Source organism: Leptidea sinapis, chromosome 23, assembly GCF_905404315.1.
Source record: "Leptidea sinapis chromosome 23, ilLepSina1.1, whole genome shotgun sequence".
Lineage (NCBI taxonomy): Eukaryota > Metazoa > Arthropoda > Insecta > Lepidoptera > Pieridae > Leptidea > Leptidea sinapis.
Window position 1 is genome coordinate 3,602,264 of NC_066287.1, and position 14,030 is coordinate 3,616,293.

Here is a 14,030-nt window from a genome sequence, read left to right on the forward strand (position 1 = left end):
GTCCCAAGTGATATGCTTAAATTGTCAGTAAACAAATTTAAAAGCTCGATTAACATAATAAAATAACTAATAACTTGGGAATTAACTTTTTTTTAATGAAAATAAGGGACGAGACGAGCAGGACGTTCAACTGGTGGTATTTGTACGCCCTCCCCATTACAATGCAGTGCCGCTAAGAATACTTGAAAAACCCAAAATTTCTGAACGGCACTACAATTGCGATTGTCACCTTGAGACATATTATGATGTTAAGTCTCATTTGCCCAGTAATTTCACTAGCTACGGCGCCCTTCGGACTGAAACACAATAATGCTTACACATTACTGCTTCACGTCAGAAATAGGCGCCCTTGTGGTACCGAAAATCTGGCCGGTATCCTGTGCAAAGGAGCCTCCCAATGGATGAACTTGTTCTAACTCTGTCTTAATAAAATAAAACTTATTTTTAAAATTATTTTTTAAAACTACATTATTATTATAAGAAACCAAGAAAAAACGATTCAAAATGATCAAATATTATTTGAATTAATAATTATATTTTGACTTTAACTTTAGAAACACTATTATTGCATGCATAATATCATTGGATGGCGGCAGAAAAGTTACCATAAAATTAAGAACCATTGCGGTATCGTCCAAAATGTTAGATTTATGTCTCAATCTGAAGCCGATACTGAAAGAAAACAAAGATTATTTCAATGAATTAATTCATATTATTGTAAAACTGTAAACAGCGAGGCGATACCGTCTTTGTAAACAGCTGTTGATCCACGCGAACATAAAATAAGGTAAATGGTGGCGGAACCTGTTCTATCAAAGTGATGTCTTGCGATAAAACAAAATGTATCGATAGAATGACTTGATTTCGTGGTAAATCGGAAGAAATCAAACTTAAATCGTGATGTTATTACGATGTATTTATTATATTGCCAATATAACTTTCTATTTAATATGCTGAAGATTTTACATTAGGCTGTATTATATCATAAAGTATTACCGTTGAGAGTCTGTTTTTCATAGATACCTAATTTATACGTCTAGAGCCGCTTGCTGTCAGACAACGGATGAAAACAGGCCAAGTTCATTATTTTAGTGTGCCTGACAAGATACGTCTTACACTCGAGATTTGTATGTCACTTTGAGTTAGTGTACGTGCATTGCTCAAAATAGAGGTTAAATGTCAAGCTCAATTTCAATTTTCAAACTTTTCACAGCTTTCAAAATCTATCTAGACACATAAATAATATAAGGCTTTTCTTAATATTAATAAACTAAACTTACCAAAACTAAATCATGTCAATACCATGTTTATCAAGTGTTTAGATTCGTACGTGTAGAACACGTGGACATAAACTAATTGAAAGAGTGATGAGTCTACAAAGAGTGATGAAGTCTTTTTACAGCCTTTTCACACGCATATTGTAATATACACTGGAATAAGTTTTTGTTTTAAAAGTCCGGTAATAAGATCATAATTCATGCGACTAATGAAAACAGGAAGGTATAAAAATCAGAGAGGGAATAAATATCACTCAGCTTCCATAAAGAAAGGTTTATTTGTGAGTTTGTGAATCTATACTCTTCTAAATGTTCTAAATAATATTAATCGGTGGAATTATAGGTTTGCTATCGATAAGCAGAACGATGCTTGACTGCCAACATTGTCTAAATTAAAAAAGACAAGCTGTGTAAAGTTGAGGAGCGTACGATCTTTTTAGGACCGTAACAAATGGACGTAATGTAATCACTGCCTACTTTTTCCTGTTAGATTTACTTTGTGTCATCATAGTTATCGACAATACAATTTGTAGTTTTATTGGAACGAAGTTCCTTACGGCAGGCTTGGAGGGGATAGGGATTTTGCTGCGCGACCGAACTGAAAAAAATGTGATAGTAAAACCGTAAGAAAAAGTGCGTGGAAAAGTGCGTGGAATAAAACCGTTAAATGAGTGCGAGTAAACGTGCGCAGGCGCGACAGTCGCATACACAAGCGAGTAGTGTATATATTATCAATATTATTTTATTAATATATGATAACGATAATATATGAATACGATTTTTTTTTGCAATTTGTGTCGATTCTACATTAGCCGAAGGAACTTCGTTCCTACCTAGTGTCCCACGACATTATATAATTTTATTTGCAAAAATTACAGGACAAATTTTCAACTGAGTGAACAGTAAATGGTTGTATGTAATAATATTAATTGCAATAATTATTTACGATAGACGAAGTGAATGTTAGTTATGAAATTTTAGCCTTGAGTTTCTGCTAACAATTAAAAATGTATTTTATTTGTGTAAAAGTCTATATATAAGACTAAGGTTTCATAAATGTAGACATCTTATATTAAATATACACGTAATGCCGATATCTTCCAGTATTTAGCTATTATTTGCAAAAATAATTGATGGCGGAGTTTAAACAAAAAACAGAACAAAGTAATGCAAACAAAAGCCAAAGACAGGTGAATAATGAATTTATGGTGATAAATGGATTGTATTGTTTCATTTATTAGTAACCGGTATGTTAATATGTTGCAAATCATCATGTTTACCGTAGTATTATTGTTTTCAAAAACCGTAAACTCAAATCGGTTTATCACACAAAGGCATTCACATAATTTGCATTTAACTGCCTGTACATACAATTTTAAACGCTGCTCTATTTCATATAGAAGCTACAATAGTATGTTTCATTTTTGAATAGCATATTGTGAATAACTGCTTATCACCAGTTTTCCCGACAAGTCAAAGGATAGCAAATGACCAAGCCTGTTTATGTGTGGGCTTATGTAGGATATGATGTTATCGATACAGGAAAATTCTATTTTTAACACTAAACGTGACTTTTTAAATTATGATGTATCACATTGCATTCTGTACTATATTTGAAGTAGAGGGAATGATATTTCCATGATTGTGCAGTCACAAGCATATATGAATTCCAGGACGTAGCGATGTATTTTTTCGGAATAGTAATACAGACTACTTTTCTAATGTTTAGTGATCTCCTCCACTCGTATCTTTCAAGAAAGTGCGCGCTTCTATTAATATTTTACAATACAGAAAAATAAATAAATTAATTACATTAATTATTATACTTAATGTATTAAACATGAAATGAAATATTTGCTGATTTAGTGATGAGTTAATTACTATATATTTTTATTTTTAAATTATAGGTATTATTCGCAACATATTTTACCACTATTACTTATGAGGTACTTTTTTCAGTAAATCAAATCACAACATTGCCAGTCTTTATGGAGTTGTTGAGACTAAGACCCAATTAGGTGTATATTTATTCTACGAAACCTCAAAAAATAACAAACGTAATTGTAGGTGATACGTAAATAATTATGCATAACTTTTTTTTTAAATTTAAATATTCACAATTTATTTGTTTAAACTTTGGAGGAGATATATTGTATTTTTATTGCCATTGTATGTTTATTACCATTGTTAAAATAGATTACGTATTGTAGGGTCTGTGATAGCAGAAGTTTGGCTTATTGGATAGTTAATAATAACTATCATGATGACTCATTTCTTAAAACTGATATTCCGAATAATTAACATTAGTTAGCCCAAGAATGTTTCATTGCATAACCGTTTCGCAATTGTTATACTATTTAATTAGCGAGTGCAACGTTGCAGAGATAAATGTGGCATTGAAGAGTGTAAGACGAGTCATCTTCATGGTCCGCAAACATCGTAAATCACAGTGGATGAACGTCAACTTGGAGGGAAACCTGCTTTGTAATATCATCTACAAATAATGCACATTTTAGCTTAACTTTCTTGATGGGCTTCTGGTTGATATCAGTGATTGCTCCTGCCATGCTCATAAGCAACACCAGAGGTACAACAAGAGCGTTACTTTGCCATATGCATTTTTATATCCAGCATTGGAAAGAATAAAGAAATGAAGCCTAAACATGCAAACACACAGTCACATTATTTGCAAAAGTTAGGTTTGGTTTAAAATAGAGTTTGTATTCCTCATGAAGGTTACACGAGTAAATACATTCATTCAACCAATAAAATATGTATTAAGATTTTGACTAATTTCAACCTTATCAGTAATTTCACTCTCATAAAATCTCTCTCCTCAACTGTCTCCTTTTATATTATCTTTATTTCTAACCTTAAAAAATTCACCTAAATCTTATTATGATTACATAGTTAAAAAAAGTTTACCAGACAATCAAATAAATATATATTATATTATATCATATCGATGATTGGGGCACAACCCTACACCTAGTTGAGTGTGAATGAACGAACACTTGCATCAGTGTGCTCCTACAGCCCGTAACAGCCCGTGCAAAGTACGGAACTGCGCGCCCACTTATTTGTCAAACGTCATAACAACCGCGCGCGGTACGCAATATCAGACCTTGAGGATAGCAGTTTGTGTGTTGTTCGAGTTCAAAATTACATAATGAGGGATGAACTGCGCTCAGAAATAGTGCAAAGGTAAGCTAAGGATTTCTTGTTAAAATTGTATAGCTAAGTCGAACGATTATAATATTCTGTGCTTTAGTTATGTTCATCGTATACCTGAGCGGTTTTCTACATGCGAATGAATATACGTTAAACTCATGATTGTAATAAACGTTAAATAAACCAAAATATACAAAGTTATTTAGCTAGCAGTGTTTAAAATATTCTTGTGAATGTTTTTAAAATTCTTAAGTACCAATGTAACTAACATAAATATGTTTCACGATTAAAATCATTTTCAAGGTTAGTAGTCTAGTACCTACATTAAGTTCAGTTCAGAGAGACAAGTTATCATTGTAATGGTTGAGATTCTGATTTTAGTAACTCTCAGTCAAGTTCAATACATATTACACAAGTCTAAACGATAAATACTTGTACCATTCCAAAGGAACTAAATAATATGTACTAAATAGGAAATAAATTTAAAGTACTTGTCAGTCGCCATCTTGCATTTTCTGTGGTAGGTAGGTAAATAAGTTTTTATCTAAGAGCCGAAACACATGATCGGATTTGGTACAGCTGGTAGCGGACCATACCATCACACAAAATTATTATCATTACCCTCCGGACTGTACCGAGTACGACGCCGGATCATTTGGTACGAGGCGCCCACTGGACCGGCCGATGGTTCGATCGTACCAAATCCGACCATATGTATAGGCTATTAGAATTATCGTTATTCGGTTATTCACGGATCTTTTAAGAAAAAACGGGTTTTGATGACCCACATAAATATATCCATCTTGAGCCATGAGCACAATTAATGCGGATGTCTGAACATGAGAGGGCCCTTTTCTTTTTACTTCCCGGGAAGGTCGTACCTACAGGGATAACTTTAATATTTATCCGAAGTTGTTATAAGTCGTGGTTCTTCTACTATCAAGTAAGTGCCATGCTCATTCGTTGAAGTTAAATTTAATAAAAACTTAGGAATCAAAAGAAGATTTTGAATAAATTCGCATTTATTTATGCAAGGATATGCTAAAAATATTTTCCGTTCTTACACCGCCTTCCTTAGTGCCTTATGATATCAGCTAAAGCCGAAAAGACATATTATATAAGTAACTTCGTTATGGCATGCCCAATGTCGAAAATACCCATATAATATATACCAAAAAGTTGCTATTCATAAAAAATTTCAGTAAACATTTTTGATGAAAAATATGGCATTTCAATAATATTTTAACAGGAAACTCAGACAAATGATAACCAAAGAAGTTTTATATGCTGTTAGGAAACTAAAATGGAAAATAGTCTTGGGTGTCAAAAAAAATTATTACTGGCATCACTGCAATGATGACATTTGTAATAAAAGCAAAACACTGAGTATTGCAGAAAACTTTTAGGGAGGCTTTCGGCTAATTAAAATATTTCTGTAATCTTTGTTCTTAATTTCACTCAATCAATTCCACATGACAATTATGAATAAATGAACAAAAAAATCAGACTCATATACACCAGACGTAATTATAATAAAAAAAGAAACAGGTAGGGCCTTAAGTCCAATTAGCGATGATTTACAAGATTATGTTAACACGTAATTCGTCTTCGTAGGAATTGTTTTCGCTGCATTAGATAATTATTATCGACTGTTAATTGAAATTAATGTCCGTCGTACATTATTAAAGAATCTCATAATTATTTATGTGCGGTATTTCATCTTCTACGCAGTTCGTGATACGCACAGTAATAAACAACCGTTAGTTAGGGATTTTATCTATCTATATTTTAGATATAAGTTTTATGATATATAAGAGATTTCCAGCTGTGTAATGACTCATCAAGATACCGCATAGTTTCTCAACCTTATTGTGCGCACCGTCCACTTTGAGAATATGTTTTTTTCTTGAGTATTTTCGTGTATTTTTTTTCCCATTTTAGCCTGTATTTTTTAATCTACCCACGCCCCATCTACGCCATCTTAATGCCCCCTAATTTTCTCTGGGTCTTCTACTGCTGTTTAACGGGCATGGCTCACGGGATGGGGAGAGGTGAGGCAACCGCCCATGGACATCTGCAACAACAGGTGTATCAAGAAATGTGTTGCCAGCCTTTAAGGTGACACTAAATGCCAGCGACTGCCGGTCCGCCAGCAATACTTTCAAAATTCTTGGGTGGAAAACAGTTTATATGCTTACAATCCTCGTTATTCACTACTAATCTGAATAAATGAACCTACACAAAAAAGTACAAGCTATAAGAATAACTTTTCTGAGAGAAGTACCATAAAAATGCTTCACGCCATGCCAAAAAACTTGTTTAACTTCAAAGAAAAGTGGTAGTTCAAAAAGGCTCGGCAGTGTTAACTATAACCAACAGCAAGCATTAGCAACCTACAAATAAGACTTAAGGATATGTGTAACAGGATTAAGTATTGTTCATAGCTCGAAACACTATACTTTCACCACAAAACTTGTCTAAAAACACCATGTTTGCGTGTTTTCTGCTTACTCTTCGCCTTAAGGTTGGAGTATGCTTTTTTCTTGAAGGTCCCTAAGTCGTATCTGCTCGGGTAAACCGCAGCCGGTAATTGATTCCACGAAATTTCCAACAAAACGCGCGTTTGTGGAATGACAGACGTCTACGTGATGCGGGTGATACTTTGCACGTAATGTCCGGTGGTGGAATTCGGCCGCTGGAATCGACCCAACGAGTTTTTTGTTGTATAAATATAAAATACAATAAAATATGTTTTAATTTATTATAGTAATTAATATTCTATCGTTTATAATGAATTCCACGTGTCTTCTCCATTGCAGTAAGAAAATACGCAGTAAATACAGGTTTTAATACAAATAATGTAATTTATCAGACAGTTTTGTTCAAATTACAGTTATTTATGAGTGCTTATTTAGTTTAAGGACATCCTCCAATTTCTTTTTTTAAAGTGAAAACTTCTTTAGACGCACTGAGCCCAAAATTTGTGAGTAGTGAATAACACTGAGCGGTCACGATGGCTAAGGGAGACTGTAGTTTTAACTTAGATTACTCGATATCTTGATACTAAATAATCCGGATTTTATAGAGTCTTATATTATCTAGTCAAATCTATTAATTCGTGTGTGTTTATTGTTGTTTAACAAATATATTTCTTATTTCTCCCAAAAAGTCTTAAGTAATAAATAAATAAGAAGAAATTGTGTGGTTTTCTGAAACCACGATGCAAGTGAATCTTTTTTTCAAAAAATAACATATTAATATAAGCATAATATGCGAAAGAAGAAAAAACAAATCCAAAACTCGTCGACACGTTGGGCATAAATTCATTAATATGATAGTCTTTCAAATTTAAATAAAAAATTATTTATCTGACTGACAAAGACTTCGCCAGAAAGTTTCTACCTGCAATGGGGTCACCAAATAAATAACATTGTAAAACACTGCTCTCACGTATGTTTATGGTAAAATTTAATAGCATATGCAGGGTTCTGAATGAAAGAAAGAAAGAAAGAAAAAATGTTTATTGACGTCACTATACATTCTCATAGTTGTGGTTTCGAAAGAATCCACAACGCTGGTCTTCCGTGGAAACCCTGACTAACGCACAGTCCTGTCACACGAAGGTGTACAAACTATTTATTCTCTATGAGCACAAAGCACAAAAAATAGTGAAACTCGGATCTAAAATTAAAAACTAACAACAAATAAAAACAATTAAACTTGATTAAAACTTGCCATTGCCACACAAAACAAACTATTTATTTTTGGACATTAATAAGATATTCCTTGTATTTTAATTTAAATAGCCCTAAACTAACGCAGTTCCGTATGGTAGGTGGAATATTATTCCAACACTTCGTGGAAGCAATGACAGGATCCAGCCATAATTAATTATTATATATTTATATATTATATATATATTATATATATATTATATATATATTATATATTTAATTCGAATAGCGACCACATTCTGGTCTAGATCGCCGGAATAGGTTGAACGTCTTCCGGTTGATATTATTTATTTATTGCTCCAACAGGGTGAGCACCAATACAATTTTTAGAATACAAAGTTTTCTTTAGTGTTAATTCCGCCAATATTTGTTTTTTAAAAATAATTCGACACGTGTTTCGCCTCTACACGAGGCATCCTGAGGACGTGTTGTCTCGCCAAAATCTGGAACGAGACTCTGGCGAGATTTTGGCGAGACAACACGTCCTGAGGATGAAACACGTGTCGAATTATTTTTAAAAACAAATATTGGCGGAATTAACACTAAAGAAAACTTAAATGTATAATTATGGATTTCCGCATTTTGGGTGACACCCCTGTAGTAGTAGTAGGTGCAAATCGAGATCAAGTAATAAACAGAGCGTTACTTACGTTTTAGCAAATTAATTAAAGAAACATTTTTAAATAAGAACAAAAAAATTAATGACTCGTTTGTGTTTTTTCCAGAATGTCGACCCTGCTGTTCTGGCAGGGAAAAGGCAAGTCAAATGGTGCCCCCAATGGCAGGAACTGGATTCACGCACCGGACGCCCTTGTCAAAGGCCATGTGGCGTATCTAGTTAAGGTATTCTTTGAAAATCTTCTTTACTTCTACAAAAAACAGTCAATTGTATAGTTCTTCATGGCCATAATGGACTATAAAGCAGCTTGACCAATATGGATGGAATTTTAGACAACTTTAAGATTAAGCCAGCGAGTGAAAATAAATTCGCCGTTTCAAATCTTAGGCTCTACAAAGTTGATGGTTAATTAAGTATAATATTATTTACCCCATTTATGGGAATAAAGAAATAACTTAAAAGTTATGGGGCTAAGTGTAAGGTAAAGGGTTAAGTAAAAGTATAATTCTAATATTTGTGAGATGTTTAGATAAAGTGTTCCCATAAAAGGTAAAAACTTAAACTGCTTACTGCTGAGTTTCTTGCGGGACCTCTTTTCCGCAGGCCAATTTACCAATGTCCTTCGAGGTGCTGGTAAGGAAAAGTGTGACGTGCCAAAGAATTTCCTGAAAATCTATTTGCATATAGGAATTTTGTGTTTTTCTTTAACCTTTCAATTTCAAATGACCGAAAACTGACATCCGTGGCAATAGCAGCAGCCCCAGCACCAACGTAAGTAGCTTTGAGTTGAAAAAAAAATTCCACCTTCGCACGACACGCCACAAGTTAGGATATCATCTCCACCATCTGGATGTGTGGCGGTCCTCCACAGTGCGGTTTTAAGGAGCTTCCTTCCACGTACTACAACGCTGTGGAATCACCTTCCTTGTGCGGTGTTTCCGGGACGATACGACATGGGTACCTTCAAAAAAAGCGCGTACACCTTCCTTAAAGGCCGGCAACGCTCTTGTGATTCCTCTGGTGTTGCAAGAGAATGTGGGCGGCGGTGATCACTTTACAACAAGTGACCCGTACGCTCGTTTGTCCTACTATTCCATAAAAACAAAAATAAATAGAGTGATAAATTAAAATTGAAATTAGTTTTTCAATAAACTTATTTCAGTTGCGTGTCTTGCTTGCAAATGTGTTTGGGGTGAAAATACGTTACGAGTTACGTTGTGCGTTGTTCATTATACGCCCCTATGCGCGTGCGTATCTTCATATGCCATACGCCACCCACATACTGATATACTAGACACGTGCGGTGTTGATTACTATCGGGCTATTGTTTGTATCATATATTAACAATATGCACATACCGAACTAATTATGTTTTCCTAGTACAATACAGATCCTTGTATTAATAATCAATATTAGCTATTAGTTTACAACTTACAATTATATTTCTGCTATCACTCTATAAAAGGTATGATTATTAAGAGAACCATTAACTCAATTGAGATGAAACTTTTCACACAATGAAAACTTTTTGCTTGCGGCGTCGTCGTGTGCCGGGGCATCTTCTTCCCTTATATATGACTATACTTTTTACACAAATTATCTTGCCCCAAGTTAAGCATATATAGCCTGTGTTGTGGGTTACAAGACAATGATATATTTAATACAATATACTTACTTAAACATACATACATTCATTTAAACATACATAAATACATTTAAACATCCATGACTCGGAAACAAACATCTATATTCATCATATAAATGCTTGCACCTACCGGGATTCGAACCCGGGACCTCTAGCTTAGTAGGTAGGATCGCTAACCACTCGGCTATACAGGTTGTCTATATTATGTGCGAAAGGAACGATGGCTGGTCAACTCGTGAACGGGTGCTGCAAGGTCGACCAATGCAATTACTAATTATGACAGTAATCACGACCATCATGTTCACGAAGCATCCTTACACAAACAATACTTAATATTTATTGGATGCAGTACCTTACAAACTAATTTGTTTTGTATATTACAGCCATTGTCAAATACTCTATTGATTGAAAAGAGTGGCCCTTGAGTTTCTTGTATGTTCTTCTCACGAGCTCTACTTTTTTCCGAAAATATGGTAAATTCAGTAATTTAAAAGAAATATATATAGTGACGTTACAAAAGCGCTTAGCTTAAGCCTTGATGAATGAAGTTTATTTGACTTTATCTTCATAAGATACATAATAGCTTTAAGGGTAAATGTATATATACACTTTTATAATAGAGTCCCAGCCACTGTTCAGGCATTATCTATAAATAAATTTAAATGTTTTATAAAAAAATTGCTCTGTCGTACATCCTATTACTCCACAGCTGAATATCTAAGTGATCGGACAGCCTGGTACTAGATTATGATTATTTTAACTTTAATAAGTCTTATACTTAATTGGATTTACGCATCTCATAAATCAATTTTTGATAAAATAGTTGAGTTGTCTCACACAACAATTCTAGTCACTGATGACTTTAAAAATTCTTATAATTGTATTTAGGCATGTCAAAAATCAATAATTGAATTAATAGTTAAACTATCTCACACAACAATTCGAGTCACTGATGACTTTAAAAATTCTTATAATTATATTTACGCATGTCAAAAATCAATAATTGAATTAATAGTTAAACTATCTCACACAACAATTCGAGTCACTGATGACTTTAAAAATTCTTATAATTATATTTACGCATGTCAAAAATCAATAATTGAATTAATAGTTAAACTATCTCACACAACAATTCGAGTCACTGATGACTTTAAAAATTCTTATAATTGTATTTACGCATGTCAAAAATCAATAAGTGAATTAATAGTTAAACTGTCTCACACAACAATTCTAGTCACTGATGACTATAAAAATTCTTATCAACCGGTATTTGTCTAGATAATTTTTGCCTGAATCCAATTGTAAGTTTTATTTTTGATTTGTGTGAAAAATTTTGATCCACTAAAATTGTCTGAGAAGTCGTTATTTTTTACGCTTTATACGCTTCACCTGTATGTAAATTTGTTTGTAACCGACTCATTTGGGCGCGATTTAGACCCACTTTTTACGGCCAGATTTCGTTCAAACTTCGTAGATTTATCGAGGACCGATGACAATACATTAATTTATATTTAAATTATTCAATTTTTCAATTCGCAAAATAAGATTATTGTTAATTTGTATAATTTCCATCTATCGTCGAGGAGGCAGGAAATGATCTTAATTTTAAATTTCAACTATCATCTTTAACCGATTTATCTAATATTAGGAAATTTTCGAATACCAAAGAGAATTTTGTGCTTTCTTGCGTGTTCTTAAGTTTTTTTAAACTGTTATTTTAATCTGTGTTGTTGTTGCACGATATTTCAAGGACGATACGACATGGATATCTTCAAAAAAAGCGCGTGCGTCTTTTTAAAACGCCGGCAACTCTCCTGTTTTTCCCTAATTCCTCTGATGTTGATAAGAAAAAATTAGTCGCAGTGTAACATATAAGCTTAGTTACTACACAATAATTATAAATCCTTTCAATATATTATGGATTTAAAAAAAAATCATAGAAAAGTTTTATAATAACGCCTTATTTTATCACATTATTAGCTGATGCCCGCGGCTTCGTCCGCGTAGATAAAGAGTTTGGAAAAAATAAGCAAGTTTGGAATTGAAGATATCTCATGACCTATTCCAGTTCCGGTTCCCGTTTTCACTCCCGTTCCCAACATATTATATGAATCTTATTTCGAGGAAGATTGTTATGGCAAACTAATCCTAATTTTGGTATTGTTATAGCTCATCGACGTGAATTTCAGTTTTTCGCAAATCCCGCGGGAACAATGGATTTTTCCGGGATAAAATGTAGCCTATGTCATTTCCCAAGCTCTAGTCTATCGCTGCACCATATTTCATCAAAATCGGTTCAGTAGCTCCGGTGTAAAAGCGTAAAAAACAAACTTGTTCAGGCATTACCTATAAATAATTCAAATGTTGTATTAAAAAATGGCTCTATCGTAAATCCTACTACTCCACAGCTCAATATCTAAGTGCACCGACAGCCTGGGACTAGATTATGATTATTTTATAGCAATAGCAATGACAGTACAATATTGTATATTTGATTAAAGAGAGCGCAAAAAAATGCTGGGAGAGTTTCTTGCGCCGCTTCTTCACGCTCAGAGCGCCATTTGTTTCCGAAGCGGTATTAGTGTCTGGTAGTTATTAGAAATGACATCAAAATGAAATGTAAAGGAATCAATTTCGAGAAAATAAATGCCTTTTATGCCTTTTTAGGCGTCAAATTTTTAAATTAAAACTTACAGACACATTTATAATATTAGCAGGGATAGTAAGATATTGTTACAAAAAGGCTTATTGGATATGACCTCGCCTGACCTCAGCGCGTGGCGTTTGTAAATAAATCGATGTAATCTGTGGTGCTTGCGGGTGTAAATTTGAGATTTAGCTGAGGTACAGTGGACCCTGGTATATTGGGCGAAGGTTATGTGTTAAGGCGACACTACATGCTGGCGACCTTGTGCGATATGAATTCACGGCTCCTATGTAACAAAGCAAATATTGGAACGAAGTTCCTTACGGCTGGCTTGGAGGGGATAGGGATTTTGCTGCGCGACCGAACTGAAAAAAATGTGATAGTAAAACCGTAAGAAAAAATCCGTGGAAATAGTGCGTGGAAAAGTGCGTGGAATAAAACCGTTAAATGAGACGTGCGCAGGCGCGACAGTCGCATACACAAGCGAGTAGTGTATAATACCTTTCTCTTTCTCCCTCTTTTTGTCGATTCTACATTAGCCGAAGGAACTTCGTTCCTACCTGGTGTCCCACGACACCACATCATTTTGTTCAAAATTCTTGGGTCGAAAATGTAACATTTTAACAGGCGCAAACTGCTTAATTGCTTACAATCCTCATTATTGATTACTAATCTGAATAAATGTACCTACATAAAAAAGTAAAATCTATAAGGACAACTTTTATGATAGTAGTATACTAAGCAAATGCATGATGCCGAGAAAAAACTTGTTTAACTGCAAAGAAAACTGGTAGTTCATAATAGCTCTGGAGTGCTAACTTTAACCAACAATAAGCAGTAGCAACTTACAAGTAAGACTTAAGGGTATGTGTAACAGGATTAAGTAGTGTTCATAGCTCCAAATCCTATATTTTCACCACAAAACTTGTCTAAAAAC

General features: G+C 33.9%; 1 protein-coding gene across 3 annotated transcripts in view; it reads left to right on the plus strand.

Moving 5' to 3' along the window:
• Window positions 1-14,030, plus strand: part of LOC126971380 (PTB domain-containing adapter protein ced-6) — an 82,759-nt gene that overhangs the window by 50,072 nt on the left and 18,657 nt on the right. For 2 of the 3 annotated variants that reach the window (XM_050817685.1, XM_050817683.1), the window contains exon 2: window positions 8,908-9,025. In XM_050817685.1, coding sequence (XP_050673642.1) covers window positions 8,909-9,025 — 117 coding nt within the window. In that variant the 5' untranslated portion in view covers window position 8,908. Of the gene's footprint in view, window positions 1-4,312; window positions 4,482-8,907; window positions 9,026-14,030 lie in introns of those variants that run through there. The other variant, XM_050817684.1, reaches the window with a different exon arrangement.